Raw genomic sequence first — 22,065 nt, forward strand, 5'->3', positions numbered from 1 at the left:
AAATAGCTCACTGGCTGAGCGTTTCTATTTTGCATCAGTGTGATTAGGTGTGTCTGGGGCTGCAGCCTAGACTTTTTTTTGGTATCTTTTAAAAAACATTGTGGTAAAATGCACATAAGATAAAATTTACCTTTTGAAACCATTTTTAGGTGCCCAGTTCAGTGGCATTAAGTACATTCACATTGTTGGGCATGCAGCCCCATCTGGAGGACTTGTAGGGAGACAGGGCTCGGCCCATGTGAGGTGCTCAATACCTGCTTTCAGGGGACTGTGGAGTGGCGGGGATTATTGGGGTGATAGGTAAATCATTACACATTGGGTAGGCATCCCCGCTCCTGACTTTCTTATGAACCAACTAACTTCGGTCTGAGATGCTGGTCAAGGAGACGCTGGTGAGCTATGTTTAACGCTCAATTTCTATTTCTGAGCCAGGCAGGATGATGAGTTCATTGTCTGGTCAATGCCAAGGGCAACTTCCCCTGCCTCCCCCAGCTACCCCAGCCGAATAGAGGATACCTCTGTGAAAAATCCCAGTTTCCCTCCTATGTGTGTGCGTTGGTAAGAGGCAACCCGTGGCCATGACTGGGACTAAAGTTTTCAGATGCGGCCGGCTCAAGACGCATCTGGTCGAGAACCAAACAAATGGGCCTTTTTATATTTAAGAGACTTTTTTTTTTTTAACTGTGTGTCAACAAAAGATCTGTGGACAATCTTGTTATACATTTCACACTGCTGACTTCATAAATGTGAGAGTGCTTACGACCCATTTACATTTTTTGGTGCATTTGTGTTTATTTCTGTGGTTACCATGCTCGGAGGAGGCCTCAAGAACTGGCCTCTTCAGTGGTGGAACGCATTGCCGGTGGGATTTTGGTGAGCCTCACGGTGGTGGAGGGGAGGCACAGTGGGCCGAGAGTCGCAGAAGTACTGAATTTTGCAGCTGGAAGGGATCTTATATAAAGTAAACCCCTAATTAAATGGGGATAATGGGGTGCCTGGGTGGCTCAGTCATTAAGCATCTGCCTTCGGCTCAGGTCATGATCCCAGGGTCCTGGGATCAAGCCCCGCATCGGGCTCCCTGCTCGGCGGAGAGCCTGCTTCTCCCTCTCCCACTCCCCCTGCTTGTGTTCCCTCTCTCACTGTGTCTCTCTCTGTCAAATAAATAAATAAAATCTTAAAAAAATAAATAAATAAAGATGGGGATATTGAGACCCAGAAAGAGGGGGGGTGTTACCAAGGTCACACACCCTTAGTTAGGAACTCAGCCCAACCCTGGCTTCCTGGTCTCCAGCCCACCGACTTCCCACTACAGCACACATTCCTTGTCCTCGAACTCTGGCTTCCGTCAGCTAGATGGCTTGCAGTATAATAAACCTAAAGATAAGTTTTCCTGAATCGAGAGGTCTTTCCAAATTCAAATATATATTTTGTGCCTTCTCTGTGTTTCTTTTTGTGGGTTGAGGTAGAATCAAGCTTTGCTTCTGAGCAGACCTTTCTATTTGAGTTTCTTTCCTAAGGTCTTGATCTTGCTGATGGTGTTTTGGAACCCCCTGCCTCTGTTCTGAGGAGAGCCCTGGGTACGTGGGCCCTCTGGCCAGGATGGCAGCACAGCTGATTGAAAGCTTTCTGGGGGCACCTGGGTGGCTCAGTTGGTTAAGTGACTGCCTTCGGCTCAGCTCACGATCCTGGAGTCCCGGGATCGAGTCCCGCATCAGGCTCCCTGCTCGGCAGGGAGTCTGCTTCTCCCTCTGACCCTCCCCCGTCTCGTGTGCTCTCTCTCTCTCATTCTCTCTCTCTCAAATAAATAAATAAAATCTTAAAAAAAGAAAGAAAGAAAACTTTCTGGCTCTCAGCCTCCTGATGTGGCCTCTCCTTTCCCAGAATTCTGAAGTCCCGTCTGATAGTCCTTGTCCTTTCAGTCTGGGAAGGAATTCAGATGTAAGCTCTGGAAAGAAGTCCGTAGAGCTCTCTGTGATGGGCATTCTAGAGGAGGCAGTGGGGAGCTGGCTCTATTACTTGGAGATAGACCAGACCCCTCACATTCCTGAGTGAAAACTAGGAATGTTCTGGGCTCTTAGGATTCACCATTGTCCCCGCTACAAAGGCAGATTAGTTAATTGGCTGAACACTGAATGTTTGTTGAGGACTTAGTTTGTGCCGCCCCCCCCCCCCCAGGAGGTACAAGAAGGAATTTAACTCGGCCTCTGAGGTGGTGCCCAGGCACCTAGGAAGGGGCTTAGTTACGTGCCTCTGTTTCCCTGTTGTCCTTAAAGAATCCAAGAAAGAAGCTAGAGAAGAATGAGGGCGTTGCCGGCCCTTGAAGCTCAGTGAGGGCTACGTCTGTCCTGGTCACCTCCGTGCTGCCTGGACAGTGTGGACGCTCAGAGGACAGTTTCTTCAGTGCACACCACCCCCTCACCTGTTCTAAAAAAAACTTTCCATACGGGAGGCAGCTATTGTGTAGAGGGAGGGAGACTGAACTCGGGTCTTACTTACCTGAGTTGGAGTCTCTGCTCCACCGCTTGGCTCTGTGCCCTTGGACAAGTCACTCATGTCCCTGAGCCACCATTTCCTCATCGATGGAATGGAGATGCGGTGATTCATCTTGTGGCCATGGGTGCATCACGTAATCTTCCTGACCTCGGATGTCTCATCTTTACGATGAGAGGCATGGGGATGCGTGTGGAGGGCCCGTTGGAACAGGCAGACAGCTAAACATTATTATCACTCCTGTGTCAGGAATGGGTGATTTTATCCCTTTATCTTAAATGCAGTTTTAAGGAGCATAAATATGTTCCAGCATGGGTAACTTCTGATGGCCAGTATGTGGATGCGTCCCCTGGGCTGCGCCCTTCGGACCCCCAGCCCCAACTCTGCTCCTGACTCTCCGGCCAGCCATGCTTGAATAACTCTGCAGGCCCAACATCCCTGGAGAGAAAAGCTAAATGTTGAAGGATCCCGTTGCAGGACCCAGCTGACCAGAAGCGAGGCTTTGGATCACCTGCTGGTTCTGAATGTTCTGGCTCATCACATTCTCACCAGCATTGATAGTCCAGGGGGTACTCGAGGTACACAGAACCATTATTTGCAATTGAAGTCCACAGACAATGGTCACATAAGCTCAGCCCTGAGTAACGAGTCCGTTTTATTTCTGATGGACATTTGAAGAATAAGGCCTGAACTTTGAATAAAACCATTTGCTTTTTGCTTTTGAGGCCTTTCAGTTACTTCATTAGGGGATCGAAGCCAGAAGTTATTTGTGACTTCTCCCCCATGCATTATAAGTTTGGTGGATAAAATATCCCTTGTGGTTTCTGTTAACAAGCGGGAAGATTCCAGGCTTAAGCCAGAACATAAAAGAAAATTGAAACTAAAGATTGGTTTTTGGATTTGACTAACAATTCTAGTATCGTTGAGTCACAGGAAAGCCAAAAGCTTTGACTATATGCACAGGCTGGTATAATAAAGTTCAGTACGTTAAAAAAAAAAAAAGGGTTAATTAGGTTAGTTAGGTGGGACGTTATCCTGCCTGTTTCCAAATACCATGAGACTTGATTTCTTATTTTCAGTGTTATTTTATTTTACTATTTTAAAAAAAATTTTAAATTCCAGTGTAGTTAACATACAGTGTTATATTCGTTTCAAGTGTACAATGTAGTGATTCAAACACTTCCAAACATTACTTAGTACTCATCAAGATAAGTGTACTCTTAATCCCCTTCATGTATTTCACCCTCCCCCCCCCCCCCCCCCCCCCCCATTTGGGATTTTAAACCCCTCAGCCCCCCGCAGACATACAGATTTGGATAAAGTAAGAGAAGGCTGGATGAATATTCAGTGTGTCAGATTCGATCAGAGAATGGTAGGTAAGTATGTAACTGAGCCTTCCATCTCTACGTCAGGGCTAAAATTGGGCCCCACAAAGAGCTTCCTGGCAGCGCAGAGAACCCAATTCTTTTTTTCCCTGCACGTGTTCTGTTCTGCTTCTATGATATAGCTGGCCTGGGAGCCAGGAAGATTTTTGTCAAGACATAGGTGCTCAGTCCTCTGAAGCTCCCTACTTCACTTGGAAGGAAGTGAAATTTTCGTATTTCTTAGGGGGACTTGCTTGAGCAAACAACTTAGAATTTTAGGGTTCCAGCGCACTCATTGTGAAAAAGCAGGGGAAGTCTTGAGTGCTGACATTGACTGAGGTCAGAAGGAAGTGAAAGGCAAAGGTGCCTCCCCTGCTATTTCTGGTTGTCCCCGTTCTGTTCTGACTCTTCTCTCTGCCAAATCCTCACCCTTGACTTTGGACATCCAGGAAGGATTTCTCCATCAGGCTTTTCTCTATAGAACCTCTTATGAACTCATGCTTCCTGCATCCTCACCCTTCTGGACATTGGGCCCTGATCCCTGGGATGCTGACCTCCTTTACCTTCTATTGGTGGAATAACCTCAAACTTGGTCAGTTGGCGGATCATCTGGAGGTCATGGAGATATATTAATATTTTTCAGATATTAATACTTTTGATACCTATGTGTATCAATCTATGTATGATTTAAGCATAACTGGGTTAACGGTTTAACAAAGTTTTGTGGGAGAAAAGCTTGATGATTGGGAAAATTCTACCCTGTTTGTTTTAGATGTTGTGGCTTTTCAAACTTTGAGGAAGCTGGCTATTATTTAAGTGGCAAAACATTGGAAAGTTACTCGAAACCATTGCTCTAAAGAACCCTGGATTTCTGGCCTCAGCAAGAGCTGGGGCAGTTATGTGGAGGAGGGTTGCTTCTTATGACAAGAGGGTTTTTCTTGATATTGCTGAAGACCCATTACCCCGGTCTGCCTGCCATTCGGGGCGCTGAGGCAAGTGTCCTCTGCCCTGCAACGGCGCTGTGTCGGGGGGGCTTGTTATCCTGGAGTTGCCTGCCTGCACCTGAGTGAGCCCTCGCTCTGGCTTCACCCTCCGAGGGGCCAGGGCATTGCATGCTGCAGCACTTTGCCATTTGGACTTGGGGACATTTGTCTTGGCTTGGAAAACAAAGCATCAAACTTGCGGGAGATTGAGACAGGAGGGGGAGGGAGGAAAAGAGGGAGAAAGAAGGAAAGAAAAGTAGAGGGAACACGCTCCTTGCGGGGGGTTGAGCTGGAAGTCGAGGGTTGAGGATGGGGGGGCACGGATCTGGGAAGGGAGTCAGGGATGCTCCTCACCGTCACCCTCATCGTCTCCTGCTTTATCAAGTGGAAGAAGGCTGCATCGTGATCTCAGAGAAGTTACAAACCATGAGAATATGTGCGCTTGGAGTCATGGCTGCTGGTGTACTTGGTGCTCTCACCCCCTTTACCCCCTTACTAACCCACAAGGCACGTTCTCTTGTTGTTTTCATCTTATCGGTGAGAAGACTGGGGCACAGAGGGGTGAAGACACTCGCAGGACCTCCAGTCCCCTTGGGGCTTAGCCGTAGCCACTTTGCTCTACAAAGTTTGCGTTGTTGCATGTGTGTGTTTGAACACGTTCTTGTCAACATTATGACCCAGCTGAGTCAGATAGATATTAAAGTTATTTTCAAGGTCAGCCAGGCAGGATCTATGGGTGCAAACAAAAAGCTGTAATGTGGTGATTCTGCTCCATTCCTATTACTAAGTGACTTCAACCCTGTTTCCATGTTTTCACGTTATTACTCTTACTAAGGGATGGGCCCAGCTTTGTGAAATGCTGTTTTCTGTGTGTTTTGTGTCTGCTCTGCTTCCCTCCTCTCCTAAATCAGGTAGATCTCTATTGATAACACTCAGATAATAAACATTTCCCTGCTCTGTCAATCTACAGAATCCATCAGACACTAGCTGTGTGACTTTGGCAAATACCTACCTGAATTTGTTTTCTCATCTGTAAAATGGAAATGATGACACGTTTCAGGATGGTCCCAAGGACGGAGAGGTTAAACCATGTTTCCTAAAGTGCTTAGCATTCAGCATGGCATATCGTAGGAACGCCAGATATGTTCTGCTTATTTTTGTCCCCTCTTCTCTGGGCCACCCACACAGTTGGTGGCAGCAAGCTCAGAACCAGAGCCCTTTCTAACCCACCTGGCCACTTCTCATCGGACCCTCTTGTAGCTACAACCATTTGCAAACACCCTCTTATTGGTTTACAGCTTTTTAATTTGTTTGCACCCATAGATCCTGCCTGGCTGACCTTGAAAATAACTTTAATATCTAAACTCATGCTGCACCCCGGGAGGCCATGCCTTCCTGCTCATCGTGGCAACAAGGATACTGGGCACAACGTTCATACTTTTGGACAGAGATGGGACTCTGTCCCTCCATGTGGTCACAAAGCTTTTTATCTATCTATCTATCTATTTTCTATGTATCTATTATCTATTATCTATCATCTATCTATCTATCTATCTATCTATCTGTCTATCTATCTATCTATCTATCTATCTATCTATCTATCTACCTATCTATCATCTATCTATCTACCTATGTATTTAAGGAAAAAAGAAGTCTCAAAATGCTAAATATTTCCCTAGGGAAAATCACTGTAGAAGCTTTGGTCCTCTTGCTCCATCCATCCCCTCCCCCCTTGGGTTCATTCCCTTCCCACTGCATGTCTTCAAGTGAGGTTCAGCCTTGCATCTTGGACTCAGTAGAAGGGATGGAGGGAGAGAGGGAGGGAGATGGGGAGCATGGGCATGTTTAATAGGCTACAGCTGCAGTGGTCTTTCCCTTCTGACCGCATTTCAAGAAGAGTAACATTTGAAGTAGGGCATAGCTGTCCTCAAAACATGGATATGCCTTCTCTACCCCGCTCCCCACGTCCTTCCACCCACTTTTGGATCTTCTTCAGTGCCTGCTATTATCTGTCCACCCCTATACCACTGCTTGGTAACAGCACCTCAAGTTATACTCAGGCAGCTTGTAGTCCTGAGACATGTGGACGTGAAGCACACTCATTGAGCCCTCATTTGTCAAAGATCTGTTGGGGGGAAAATAGCCCCATCAGCGGCTACGGGTAAGTTTTTCTTCCTCTTTGGGAGAAATCCAACACTTTGTTTAGCACTTCCCTGCCTTTCAGGGGCATCTGTAACACTCAGAGTTGCTTTGGATCTGGCATGCTATTGACGTCATCATTTTTAAGTGGGGAAAAATGATAAACAACGCGGAAGAATGTGTTTTCATGTTTATACGTTGTCATTTGTGTGTGTATATATTTACATAGCTGAGATCCTGATCCTCATAATATTTTGAAATCCACTGCTTTAACTTAAGCCCTTTCCCCAGCTCTTCACATTATTACTTTTAGTATCATTTTTGAGTAGTTAATATACTGTGATTTATTAATGCTGTACCTAAGTGAACTATGATTTATGAAATGATTCCTCTAATCATGGACATTTTACAGTGGTTACAGTTTTTGACCATTGGAAGGGAAATATAGTAAACATCTTCATGCATAAATTCGTTAGCTTCTGTTGGATTATTCCCTTGGTGTCATTTCCCAAGAGGGAAATTGCTGGAGTTGAAGGCTGCAAACATCTTCGAGGCTCCAGGGAGGGAGTACGTGTGGGGATATTTTAAAAATTAGTATTAGCATCTTATGCCAGAAGAACATCAGAAGAAGATAACACAGATGAACAATTAAAACGATAAATTCCCATCCTTAACTCATCTAGACATACGGGAATGAAAATACGGGTTTGGGTGGATGGGTGGCTGGCTGCCCTTCACTACTGTGGGCATGTGTTTCGTTGTGGGGGATAGTCTCTTTCTAGCTGTCTCTTGCTTCTGCTGCAAAGGTACACACAGTGTCTGTTCAACAGCCCCCTTTTGGCACCCCACAGCTGCCTCACACTAGTCTGGAGCAAGATGGTTGGACCTCCACCGTACATCACCAACTCCCCTCTCCCTCTGTGGAACGATCTAGTGTCCACAGATGAATGTGTATATATCATGTCCATAACAGTGAGATTTCTGGTTGGAATAGGAGAGGGTTTTGAGGTGCTCTCTTGGGGAATAGTTAGAAGATACTGGACACCAGGAACGGTAGCCAATTATAGCTTCCTGAGCCCTTGCAAATGCCTGACGTGGATTAGTTTATGGAGGCCTCACAACATTCCTACTAGGTAGGTCATATTGTTATCCCCATTTTACAGAGAGGTAACTGAGGCCAAGAGATTGAGTATATCGTCAAGGTCGTATAGGACATGAGCCCATGTGTATTAGTTTCTTAGGGCCGCCAAAACAACGTGCCGCAAACTTTCTCTGTTCCCTCCCAGCTCTGGGGGCTGGAAACCTGAAATCTAGGTGCTGGCAGGGCTGAAGGCTCTAGGGTAGAATCCTTTGCCTCATCCTAGTTTCCGGTGGCTCCCAGGGATCCTTGGTACTCCTTGGCTGGTAGCTGCGCCCCTCTGCTCTCTGTCTCCCTGTGTGCAGGGCCTTCTTCCTGTGTGTGTGCATCTCTGTGTCCCTTCCTCTCTTATAAGAACAGTGGTCATTGGATTTAGGGCCCATCCCAGTCCAGTATGACCTCATCTTCATTTAACTAATTACACCTGCAAAGACCGTATTTCCAAATAAGGTCCTGTTCCGAGGGGTTCTAAGTGGGCATGATTTCGGTGGGGGGGGCTACTATTCAATCCACTACACCATGATCTTAGCCAGAACCCCATTCCGCCTTCTAGGACAGGGTGGAGAAAAGGGAAAGAAAGCGAAAGCCAGGGCATGCTCAAGTTTTGCCCAGGTGGCCTTGAGAGAGACAAAGGATGGGTGGCAATCCCTGTGTGGCCAAGGGGAGCAGAGGCTTATGTGAGAGGTGGGGTGCCCAGCACAGGCCAGCTACATTAGAGCGAAATTGTCCTGCACGGAGCCCAACAGCTTTCTGCACCTGAAGGGAGAGACTAGGTTTGGGGTTAACACCGCGCCATGCTTGAGTAGCTTGCATAAAGGTTACCTGGAATATGTCCCTTCTCAAGCAGCTGCGTTATTCCCTGTCTCTGAAGCTGGGGGGTGAGGGGTGGGGGAGGACCCCAGAGGCAGACATCAGTGTCTCCAAGTCGTAAAATCAGACTTGGAGCACCAGCCACAGGGAAGAAAGTATTTTGGCATATTATCTGCATCACTGCAAAATAAATCTATAAGCATTCCACGGAAACTGCAGGGGAGAGTATAGAAATTCTCCAGCACGCAAGGAAGGGTAAATGAAAATTAACTACGATACCCATAATTACTTATTCAAGGTATAGAATGTAATTAATATGATCTATTCTGCCAGGGCTGTCTCTCTTGTTTTATTTAAAGGAACATAAAATGTCATTTATAAGGGCTTTCCTAGGTTAACTGCCAATTTCAATTCCTTGAACTCGGTTTTTCCACAGGGTCTTATGTTTCTCAACAATAAAATTCGTCCACTGCTGTCAGGTTTTCGGGAACAGAATTTGGGCTGGGGGCTGGTTCTCCCTTACCCCAGACACTCTGATTCCCCACCTTCAACCAGCCTGAAAGTGCCAGTTCTTGTTAATTCTGTTACTGTGTGTTATTCAAGGTGATGGCTCTGTCCAAAAGAAGCTTCTAGAAAAACTAAAGCTACAAAACTAAAGCTACAAGTCTGGGATGCTAGCCTATAAGAATCTGACTCTTCCCAGAAGTCTAGTAAATGTTCATGGCTACATTCAGGTAGCCTTTGATTAATATTTGATCCTTTAACAAACTTAACCTGCTTTTAACATTTTCAGTTGCATTTAAAATTTAATATATTTAATGTCCCTTTTGAGTACTTCAATTGCCTGATTAACAAACGAGCACTTGGATATAATACAAATCTCATACCTCAAGCTTAGAAATATGGTGACTAGTAAGTTTTTAAAAAGATCCAATAGTATATGTGAACAAGATTTCAACTTAAAATCTCAAGCCAAATAAATTGTTCAATTAAATCTTCCGTGTTGGGATTGTGAGGTAGATCTCCTACTCACATAGGTCAAAATCTTGAAAATATTAATTTTACGGGTTTCCTTCTTAAACGTTTCTGTACTTATTTTTTAAAAAGCCTTATTGCTGATATAATTTACATATAAAATTCACCTATTTTGAGGGTAGAACTTAGTGAATTTTGGTATGTTTACAGAGTTACACAACCATCCCCACAATCTAAGTTTAGAACATTTCCATCACCCTAAAAAGAACCTTTATGTCTGTTTACTGTGCTTCACCATCCTGCCCTTAGGCAACAAATAGTAGAAAATCAACTTTCTATGTCTACATATTGGCCTGTTTGGGACATTTTCTGTATTTAATTTGAAATCATGCTGGGTTTTTAAGGGAACAGTTTTGCTCTCTCAATTTTGGGGTCATTTTCTCCAGCAGTTTTTTGGGTTACTGCCTCAGTGGCCTGGAATTTCTTCATGAGGGAGAGCTGAGCGACCCAGTCTGTGTGTGTGTGTGGGGGGGGGGGGCTCTTGTAACCCAAGACCCAGACTCAAGTCCCTGCAGAAGACCAAACCCCAGCAGGTGGCTTCATGCCACTCCGATTCCTCACCTGTCCCCCAGCTCACTGCTCTGAGAGTGGGTTAAAGTGTGAGCTGCGGGCAGACTCTCATGGCGGCGGCTGGCTCCGAGGCCATGGTTCTGACCTTGCGCTCATCAGCCAGGCTCCTGGGCCCACCTGCCGTTCCTCACAGCGCCTGCTCAGAGGCCACCAGCCAGCACGCTCACCCAGAAGCCTCCGGGCCCCCTCAGGTTCACATTCCGCATGCGAGCGGGACTGCTTAGGTACACCCGTGTTCATGGCAGCATTATTCCCAGTAGCCAAAAGGTGGAAACAAACCAGGTGTCTATCAACGGATGACTAGATATGTAAAATATGGTATATGCACACAATGAAATATTATCCAGCCTTAAAAAGGAGATTCTAACTTATTCTATAATATGGATGAGCCTTGAAGACCTTCTCCTAAGTGAAACGAGCCAACCATCAAATACTGTATGAGTCCACTAATGTGAAGTACCTAGAATAGTTAAATTCAGGGACAGAACATAGAAAAGGGGTTGCCAGGGGTTGGAAGCAGAGGGGGGTGGGGAGTTAGTGTTTAATAGGTACAGAGTTTCAGTTTGGGATGATAAAGTTCTGGAGACGGTTGGTGGTGATGGTTACGTAGCAGGGTGAATGTACTTAATGCTACTGAACCGTACACCTAAAAATGGTTAAACTGGTACATTTTCTGGAAGCCTGAAATCAAGGTGTTGGCATACATAACATTTTCTGTTATGTATATTTGACCACAATTTTTTAAAAATCGGCAAAACCCCTTTGGTGTGATTCTCCACCTCGAAAATCGTATTCGAGGGCTCCATCTTGACTACAGAATCAAAGGAATGTTTTCCCAGTCTGGCCTGATATTTTCGGAATGAGTTAGGTACAAATCAAGGAAGATGCCTCAGCCTAGCCAACACACCCTTCACAGCGAGGCTCCCCCCTGTCCTGGGAAGGACATTCTCTGTGACACCTTCTGCCCCGGCCCCTGAACTCACTGGCCGCAGCTGGAATGAGCTTCCCCCTCCTCTTCTCCAGATTGTCCTGCAGGTGCAGCATCTGCGTGCCCTTTGGGCCGTGTCTCCTATCTGACTGGTCCGGCATCCCCAAACCCTTCTGAGACATGAATCCTATGGGGTGCTCACTCACCTCCTTGCTTCCCAGGACCCCTTTCTGGGGGAGCCTGATTCAGAGGGGCTGCGGATATGTCTTTTTTACGAGGACCTCAGAAGACTCTTATCAGACAGGTTTTGAAGACACTGGATGAGGGTAACTGTGTTTTAGAGATGGTCTACTTTCTTATCTTTTGGGAAAAGACTCAAATTCATTCATTCATTTGTTCATTCATTCACCCAGGCGCTGAATTTAAGCACTCTTTTAGGGACTGAGGAGATCAGGGTGGAGAAGACGATCCAAGTCCCTCTCTCATGGAGCTTATAATCTTATGGCAGCAATGGGCAGTGGACAATAAAGCATTTACAATAAAAAGTCAAAAGACAACAGGTGCCTTGAAGAAGGATAAAAAACAAAGCAGAGGGGAGACAGTGAGAAAGAGGGGGCAGGTTGTGTGAGCTAGTGTGGTGGTGGGGGCGGTAATGTGAGCAAACGCAGAGGGAAGAGTATCACAGGGGATGGAACAGTGAGCGCCCGGAGCCTCATGAATTGGGACAAGTACTAAAAAAAAAAAGAAGAGAATAGAAAGTATCAGTTCATCACACCTAAACTGGGTGTGAAAGGACAGGAGACAGGAGATCTCTAGCTTTGTGACCTTAGATGACTCACTTACGCTCCTGGATGTCCATTTCTCCACCTGTAAAATGGGGCTCGGGATGCGGTAGGTTCCACTGGATTGGGGTTTCTTAACCTTTCAGTGCCGTTCACCTCTTCCATGCTTTCTTGGGGTGGACTGCAAACACGACTGTCCAGGAAGGTCATTTTTGAGCTTTGCGTCCTGCCATTTGTCCTGCTCACTCAGAACCAATTCTGAGGGTACATTTCTCTGATCATAAATACCCATTCCCTTTGCTTGTGAGAAAGCCATTAGGCCAGATGGCCTCTAAAGGCCCTTCTTGTCCTAGATGTGCCTGATTCTCCATTAACCTGTCAGGTTGACAGCTGGTTTGCACTTGGGCAGGGACCTTGTGCTTTGTGGAAGTGGGCACAAGCCTCTGCTCTGGGGACATTTTTGCAGATGGGCCAGAATCATCTAAAAGAGGGGGTGCATGATGGCAGAGGCCATTGGTTTGGGTAAATTACGTTTGACAGCATATTTCTGCTTCTCCTGGCAGGTCAGTGTTGTAGTGTATGTGGTATATTCTTCAAAACTGAGTATCACAGTCTCTCCATGGAAGGTTTCTATGACCGTAAATCTCCTGGCCCTCAGATGAAGCTGTGACTTTTCTTTTCCAGAGTTATGTCAAGTGCTTTCACCTAATTCTGGGATTTATACCCTTGACCTTGGTCTGCCAAAAGTTTAATTCCCTTTAGTTCTGCCACCACCTTCACAGGCCGGGCGGCAGGAGCTTTGTGGAGCTTATGGTAGGGAAAGGACACGGACCTGGGAATTAGCTATCAGAAGGGCTCCGATCATTTCCAAATCGAATAAAACCCAAATTCCTCAGTGGTCTTTAGTGGTTGCTAGTAGGATCTCCAATAAGGAAAAACAGATCTGGAAATGATATTGATTAGCTCTGGGTTGTTGTAGGGACTGAGAAGGAAAGACTAGAAAGTTGAAAAACTTAAGTTTGATAATCGTATTAATGATAGTTTAGGTTGAACCCCAGCACCCTGGGCCTCCCACCCTCAGTGTTTTTGGGCTCTTGAAAAGTCACCTGCAAATACAAGTGTGCTGAATGTTTTATAAAGCTCCCAAAGCCTGGGTAGTTGGAGGACACTGGGTCAATACTCAGGACTGTCTTTTTGCCTGGCCTCTCCCAGTTCCAACCTCTATAAGCTATAACAAGTCTCATTTCAGACGAGTGGGGGAGAGCGTGCAGGGTTTGCATCCACAGAAATCTGGGTTGGAATCCCAGCTCTGCTGCTCACTAGCTGTGTCAGCGGGTAAATTCTTCACCTTCTCTGAACCTCAGTTTTCTTGTCTTTAAAAGGGGCGTAATGCCACCTACCTCCAGGGTGGTGGTGAGGAGTAGAGGAGAGACATAATAAAAGCGAACGTTTATTGAGTGTTTGTAGAATTCATTTAGGGCACATTACAGTTCCACAAGAATGGATCATATTAATTTTGCCTTATGTTTTTGTTTGTTTTCATTTCTTTGACTAAGAAAGCCAACTAAGTAATTTTGAGGATGTTTTGTTAGCTAACCAACTTTGAACTTCTCTTCTTTGTTCTTTTGCTAAGTGGTTTGGCCTGATAACCCTTTAACAGAAAAAACGTCTTTGGTTAAACCCTCCCATCGCTTGACTTGCTGTTTTATCTCATTCACTTGACACAAACATACTGAGTACCTATCATGCACTAAGCACTTAGTTGGGCAGAGGGCATGTGGAGGGGAGCCAACAAGAGAGCCATGGGACTGGGCTGCCAGGGACTCAGAGGTGGAGGGTTGAGCTGGCCTAGGACAGGGCAGGCTTGGCCCTTCTTTCCCAGCCCTGCTGTGGGAACTTTGGCTATCCTGTGCCCGCACTGGGTCACGTTTTCTTCTCTGAAAATAAGCGGGAGTGGTCAGATGGGAGCTAAGAACCCTTCAGGCTCCGAACATGAGTTTTGATTCTTAACTCTTTGACAGGAGAAAACGGAATGCAAAAACCTGAACCCATCTGGGCATGCAGATGTGCTGAGCACACATGGATTCAAAGAGCCTCAGATTCCTTGAGATAAAACTAAATCTCACAGAGATACAGAACATCTTTTTTTTTTAATTTTAATTTTTTTAAAATTAACCCTAGTGTAGTATTAGTTTCGGGGTAAAATTTAGTGATTCATCAGTTGCATGTAACACCCAGTGCTCATTACATCAAGTGCCCTCCTTAAAGCCCATCTCCCCACCCACCTCCCCTCCTGCAACCCTCAGTTTGTTCCCTAGAGTTACGAGTCTCTTACGGTTTGTCTCCCTCTCTGTTTTTATCTTATTTTATTTTTCCCTCCCTTCCCCTAAGTTCATCAGTTTTCTTTCTTAAATTCCACATGAGTGAAACTATATGGTATTTGTCTTTCTCTGACAGACTTATTTCGCTTAGCATAATATACTCTAGTTCCATCCACATTGTTGCAAATGGCAAGAGCTCATTCTTTTTGATGGCTGAGTAATATTCCATTATATATATACCATATCTTCTTTATCCATTCATCTGGCAATGGACATCTGGGCTCTTTCCATAGTTTGGCTATTGTGGACATTGCTGCTATAAACATTGGGGTGCAGGTGCCCCTTCAAATCACTATGTATCCTTTGGATAAATACCTAGTAGTGCAATTGCTGGGTCGTAGGGTAGCTGTATTTTTAACTTTTTGAGGAAACTCCATGCTGCTTTCCAGAGTGGCTGCACCAGGAGAAAATTTTAATATATTAGCTACAGATGTGGTATTTGTGAAGACTTACGTACCTCTGTTTCCCTCTCTGCTTTACGGGAACTGCTTGGGATTGAGCCAATTCTAAGCCAACTGGTGATGTCCGAGAACCCTGGGAGCTTCAGCACCTTATCCGCCCGGCGCCGCCCCCCCCCGCCATCTTTGTTTTCTTCTCTCTCCCTCCTCTTTCCTCTAGTCCTGAATATTTCTTCCAGAAACCTGGGCAGAACAACTAATACGTTCTGATGTTAGTGAGCGACTCAAAGGGGATTTCTTCCTTTGTGTTTTAAAAGGAGAGTGGTGGTCCAAAGGAGATGCTGAACTCTAAAGAACAAGAGGGCTCCTGGAAGGCCAGGCTCACGGGTGCTTCTGGTTGAGGGTTGGGTTCTTTCCACTCTGAGTCCCTCCCGGTGTGGAATTTCAGGTCCTGGGTTACTAAGACAAGAGGGTTTTGTTCCAACAACTGCCCCACCCGAGCTAGAGACCACTAGTTCTGCTTCTGTATAAGATTTGGGGGGGGGGGTCCTATTTTTGTATTATTATTATTATTAATTTTTCTTTGTTGATGGCATTTTTTCATTTGAAAAACCTCTTCATTTCAACCAGGATGCCAGCCTTTGGTCCTGAATTTGTAAACTGGGCAGAAATTGAGGAGAAGTCTGTCTCACAGCCAAATACTGCTTTTTCTTTCCCAACGTCTTCTGGGCCCACACTCTTCTCTCCTGCTTTTCTGTTACTAACTGCCACCGGGTCCTCTGTCTACACCTCCTGCCCCTTCCCCCTGACTGCCCCACCCCCAGGCCCTCTCCAGGACTTACTGAACCCGTGGTTCTCCAGGGAAACTTCCCGCTGCCCTGTGCTTAGACATCGGGAACTTAGAGATCACCTGGTTTTATCTCTGCAGCTGACCAAGGAGAAATCTGAGGCCCCGGGGGTACCTGGTTCAAAGCGAGGCTCTTTGGTGACAAAGCGAGGTGTAGGATCCAGGCCTGTGACTTTTCACACGGACAGTCCTGGATGCTATGTACCAGGCTATTTTACATTTTCATTTAATTCCCAAAACCATCCTAGGATGTAGGCATTATTATTGTGCTTTATAGTTGCATTTCAGAGATGAAGACGTTGAGCGAAGGTCCCAAGGCTGGTTAATAGTGAAGCCAGGATTTGAATCCGAAGGGTGTGGCTCGGTGCTTGGGACTTTGCTGGTTTTAGCATGGAAACAGTCCGGAGTTCCAGGAATCTCTTCTGTCCCAGGCAAGCCAGGATGGTCAGAACTACGGGGTGACCTCCACAGGAGAGGGGACAGCTGTGACATAGTGGCCTTTTAAGGGAGGCTCTGCACCCTGCTGTTGCAAAGCAGATGGCCCATCTTTCCAGGAACGGCCCCCTCTGAGGGAGCTGGTTAGCCCTCTCACTTCTCCTCACTTGATGATGTTGACCTAGACACGGTCCCATTCCAACATCCTTTAGACACATGGTCTGGACGGTACTGCACCAGGGCACAGCGTGAATTGGTGCCTTTGGAGAAGACATCTCCTTGATTGCATTTTTGCTCTGCATCCGCAGAGTGTGGTGTTGATGAGGAATCATGCCCAGGCTGTTAGCAAAATCAGATTCGGAAAGTGTCTGAAGTCAGTGCAGTATTAGAGTGGTTTTGCCGGCAGGGTGGGGGTGGGTGGGAGGTGGAGACGCATTCGGACCCGGGTGATTGAGTAAGCAGTGCCTCCCTTTGGATGTCCAGGGAAGTGAGAGCACAGAGGCTGTGGAGCTGGACTATAATCCCCGAGCATCCCATATGCCTGTAGTTTTCTAAAACGCATCAAAGGTGAGTTCACACCCAGGGCCCCAAGGCCTTTCCGTTTTACGTCCTCAGACCCGAATTAGCCATCCAGCAGCTCCTGTCCAGCCCAGAAGCACAAGGTGAGGTCACGGGGAGTCACTCAGAGGGTGAGGTGGGCTCCGCTCCTTTGCTGGGAGCCCACTTTGTGTCCCCTGCTGTCCGTTGACTGTGAGCAGAGGACCCACTTAAGGACAATGTGCTCTTTGTCATCATAAAACAAACACAGGGGCTGGCTTCATTCATGTACCTTGGAATATGCAGAAATGTGCCTGGGTCCAAGAAATTGTGCTGTAAGTTGAGCCAATTCGATTCTTACCAAACGGTCTTGAGTTTCGTTGACAGGGGTTTAGAAAGGAAAAAAAAAAGCAAGTGTTGCAGCTAAATAAAACTCGTGGTGGCGGGTGGACGGCAGAAGGTCTGTTAAATGTCCTCAGGGATTCATTTCTTAGGGCTTTTGATCACCAGACCTTTTATTTTTCAAAGGAAAAAAAAAAACCAGCTGTTGGATGCTACAGGCGGTTTCTTCCTTATATAGTAGAAAACAGCCTGTCCAACGCTTGTGAAGGAACCCTGAAATCCTAGCTCATTCACAGCCTTTCTTGAGGACTGACTTGTGCCAAGCACCAGGGGAAAATGTGAATAAGATGGGGAGGGTCTATACCCCCATGCCCATGCCCGGCATACCGTGGGTGCTTGAGAAAAGTTCGTTGAATGGAGTGCGATAACTTAGTTATTAGTCTGGCTGTCACATCACATCACTTTAGTGACTCCTAGGACACTGGAGTTCATTTTAGATCTTCTGTCCTAGAAGTGGCCAGCCAACCCAGTCTGGGGCCCAACTAGAAAGATGCGTGGTGGACTTGGCACCTGACCCTTGGCCCAGCATGGCAGCTGAGAGCACGGGCTGCCTGTGTTGGGAGTCCATGCCTCACCTCTTAGTCATGAGACCCGGGCAAGTTACCTTCCCCTGCTGTGCCTCAGTATTCCTATCCATAAAGTGGGGACAGTGGTGGTACCCACCCCATACGGCTGCTGTGCAGATGAAATGCGTGAGCTGCTGGGCGCACCGTGAGCGCTCTCTAAACTGTACCCGCCACCATCTGTGTGTGTCAGTCACTCAACCTTCTCTGATGCCACTTTTCCGAAGACGCACACGGGACCAACGTACTTAGTACTTACGTGCATAATTGCCAGCCCGTCCTTTGGCTTCCAGGCACGCAGTAGGTCTTCACTGTCCTTGTTTGGATGTGAAGCACCTATAGCAGTCAGGTCTGAGTCTTCATGTGGTTACTTTCCACTCCCGTGGTCTTGACCTTGGTCCAGTTTCTGAAGTTAAAGGAGGCTCAGACCTCTAAAATGCAGGTCCTTCCTTCACCGTGGGAAGGATTACACTTAACCAAGTGCCTGGCACACAGTGAGCGCTCGATAAATAGTAAGATTGTTGTCATTCTCATAAACAGCGCACAAGGCCCCTTTGGCTTTTGTGGCCTGGGGTGCCAAGGCTGGTTCACGTGGCGCCCAACGGAGCGCGCATGGCCAGGGCGGGAGGAGGCACGGAGGGCGGGCGGCCTTGGGAAAGGGCCCGCATTGCAGGCCCCACACGGTCAAAGCATTTTAAAGGCCTTGTATTTGAAAAATAAACCAATTAAATAATACTGCCCCCCATAAAAGCTGACTTTTAATGGACTCCACGGTAGGGTTTTCACCGTGGCGGGTCCTGCAGCCACCGGCCCCGGGAGCCTGTCTGCCGCCACGGGGAGAGTTTAATCTTGCACGGCGTGAGCATAATTTTACAAGTTTTATGGCTGTTTTTTCTCCTCCGAAGTGTTGCTATGTCATTGTGCACCGAGGGCAAGTGGCGTGCATTTAACAGTTTACCTCGTTTTTGGTGGAAATGAAAAATGAAGCAATAAATTAAAGAAAAACACAACGTGGATTTTTCCCCCTTCTTCTCGAGGCAGTTGTGGAGGAACAAAGAGGCAGTGTTCCCCCTCTCCCCGCACAGCCTAATCAAATTCGAACGGCTTTTATGGGTGGACGTTTGCCCGCAGGTCGCCTCCCCGGAGAGGGCCGTGGGGCACGCAGCGTGCTTTTGGGGCTTGTTCCGCTGACCCCAGGAATCCCGGGGACCGTTCTCCAGGGCGGGGGTCAGCAAACGACAGCCGTGGGCCCGATCCGGCCCCGCGCGTGTTTCTGTGACACGGTTGGAAAAAACCCATCAAAAGAAGACTATTTCCCGACACGTGAAAATGACCCGGAATTCGCTTTCTGCGTCCATGCATGGAGCGGCGATGGCACGCGGCCACGCCCATTGGGTTCTGGATCATCCGTGGCTGCCGACACGGTGCCCCAGACCCCGAGGGCACAGGGCCAAAGCGCTGTCTGCCCTTCGCAGCAAAAGCGCAATGACCCCGCTCTCCGAGGCAACGGAGAAGGGGACAGAAAACGCAGCTTCCAGATTCCTGGAAGCGATGATTTACTCTGAGGGTTTCCATGTGGCTCCAAGGGACAGGTCAAAGGAGAACTGCCTGAGAAAGGGTCAGTTCACCTGGAGAACTTCCAGAAGGAATTGGCTCCTTGCGGAGATGGCTTTCCTCACGTTTCGGACCTACGGCTGGCTTCTAAGTGTCCCCCTCGGGCTCCCCCCGCCCCAGCCTTCTGTGGCTCTCGGTTCAGAGAAGCCTTTGAGGTCTGCTGACTGCCCATCAGCTTGCTGGATGGCTCACGAGTAGAGAAGTTCTCACCTTCCCCCCCCCCCCCCGGGGGTAGGCGGGTTTTGGTCAGGAATCGTTCTGTGCAAATCCAGCGTACAGTTTGATGCCCTTCAGAAATTTGTAAGAAACGCTTTTTGGCCAGCACCCCGGTTTAAGCATTCTGCAGATAGGAGTAACTCGTTGAATCCTCACAGCCAACTCCATCTTACAGCTGAAGAAACACAGGCACAGCAAGGTTAGGTACCTTGCCAAAGATCACACAGCGGGAATGTGGTAGAGCCGGAATGCAAACCCAGGGAACATCATGGGTCCTCTCTGCGGCTGCTACATAAGGGCGAATTCTTCAGGCTTGTGGATGGATCTGCTTTCCTTGTCCCGCCCATGCCCCTACCAAGTCATTCCACAAGAAAATCGCCTCCTGTGGGAGAAGAAAACGCTTGTTCGCTCATTCATTCGCTCCTCCCTCCTCCACGCCGCCCGCCCTTCAACAAATAATTATCAACAGGTGACTGCGTGTTAGGCTCTGGGAGAGACTGCCCGGAATGAGGGTGTTTTGTGAACAAGAAGAATGGAAAAAAAAAACTCTTTTCCACTTAAAAATAGTTCGGGGCGTTGGGGAGGGGGAGGGGGGCGCCTGCCTGGCTCAGTTTGTGGAGCGTGTGACTCTTGATCTTGGGGTTGTGAGTTCGAACCTCACGTTGGGTGTGGAGAGTACTTAAAAATAAAACCTTTAAAAAAGTAGTGCTGAGTGTCCCCAACGCCTTTGGCTTTTGAGGAGTTCCCTTAACTCTCCCTCTTTTATTTTTAAATTTTTTTTATGTGGGCTCCGTGCCCAGCATGGAGCCCAGTGTGGGGCTTGAACTCACGACCCCGAGATCAAGACCTGAGCTGAGATCAAAAGTCAGATGCTTAACCGACTGAGCCACCCAGGCGCCCTTTTCCCCTCTTTTATTACTTGTAAGTGCTACCTCTATCTGTTTAGAGCCATAGCCCTGTCCTTTCTGCTTTGACCTGACATTTTCATTAAAAGTAACCTAATTTACAAGAGGCTTTGGGGTGACCGGGCGCCTGACTTAGCCAGTGGAAGAGCCCTCCAGGGGGAGGCCCTGCATGGTGCTCAGGAGACCAGAACCAGGTGGGGGGGGGCGGGGAAGGCAGGAATAAGAGGTTGTAATTGATCATTGAGGCCTCAAGGAGGCTGTGGGATTTGAAATACATCACCAAGCCTGGTGCTGGTAGAACTCACTCTCTCCGAAGAACCTTTACACTGTCTTTTGTAAGTAGCTTCCTTTCAGTGAGTTTTAGATGCCTGTCTTGTTTTCTTAAAAATTTGCTGGGAAGAATGTTTAAGATTATTTATGTCCTTCTGAGCGTGGAGATACCTGAATGCTGGAGAAGACGTGCCATTGGATAAAGGAACAGCAGCTTTGCTAGAAGTGGTTTTATCTCCTTTCCTTTCCTACCTGTTTCTTCTTCCCCCACCTACCTCTGTGCCTTTTTCTTTGTCAGACAACAAGCCTTTGTTGCTCATTTCTGATGAGCCTTCACTTTCTCTCCTCAGTCATGCGGAGGAACCCCTTTGGTGTGGACATCTGCTGCCGGAAGGGGTCTCGAAGCCCCCTGCAAGAACTCTACAACCCAACCCAGGTAAGCCCTGGAAACTTGCTTGCTTTCACGGCTTGGTCTCCATGCATCAATTTTGGAGGGGAGGGGAGAATGAAAGACTCCAAAATCTGGTTCTTGGGGGATTTGAAACTTCCTTGCACTGCCTGGCATTTTACCTTCAGTGGTGGCTTTCTTGGTCACCCTTTCTCTGTATAATGGCTCCGAAATTCTAGCGAGCGGGATTTAGAATTCAAGAAATGCTTTGGTGTAGTGCTGGACTAAGCTTTCCGACCTGCTCAGGTTTGAGATCCACATAGTCACAGGTGCCAGCAATGGGGCTCTGAAATTATAGAGCCGGCCGGGCAGTGTCCCCCTTAGCACCCCGAAAGAAGATTCACATGTGGGTGAACTGGCCACCCTGGTCCCACGTTGGTTCATTCAAGTCCAAGATGCCCCAAGGATTCCACCTCACTGTACCTGGTTACCAAGACTCAATTCTTGGGCTGGGGTTGGGGGGTGCTTTTTGTTAAGTGACTGTCATGGTAAATTGAGCTCAATTATGGAGAGTTTCTCTTGGAGCGAAATAAGCTCCAACCAAGGAAATGTGTCCTTGTGGAAAGCTAGGAGCCAAGGGAAGAGGCCTGGTCACCATGGCGATGACCTCAGTGGTGTGTGTGGGTCTTGATGTGGAGACTCTAAGGCTGGTTCTCCTGCGGGAACATTAATTAGCACTTGATGCCAGGAACTGGCAAGTGAAAACTAGTGGCCCATTGTCTGACCTTTGAGTGCTGTTGAGAAAAAAAATCTTTTTCTTTGGCCTTAGTCTCTGAGCTTTACTTTGTATCAAATTCCTAATTTAGTATA

General features: G+C 47.3%; 1 protein-coding gene across 5 annotated transcripts in view; it reads left to right on the plus strand.

Moving 5' to 3' along the window:
* Window positions 1-22,065, plus strand: part of CHST11 (carbohydrate sulfotransferase 11) — a 256,844-nt gene that overhangs the window by 99,662 nt on the left and 135,117 nt on the right. For all 5 annotated transcript variants that reach the window (XM_032416361.1, XM_032416362.1, XM_032416364.1 and 2 more), the window contains one exon: window positions 21,158-21,243. In XM_032416361.1, the coding sequence (XP_032272252.1) occupies window positions 21,158-21,243 (86 nt within the window). The remainder of the gene's footprint in view (window positions 1-21,157; window positions 21,244-22,065) is intronic.

Source organism: Phoca vitulina, unplaced genomic scaffold (genome assembly GCF_004348235.1).
Source record: "Phoca vitulina isolate PV1807 unplaced genomic scaffold, GSC_HSeal_1.0 scaffold19, whole genome shotgun sequence".
Classification (NCBI taxonomy): Eukaryota; Metazoa; Chordata; class Mammalia; order Carnivora; family Phocidae; genus Phoca; species Phoca vitulina.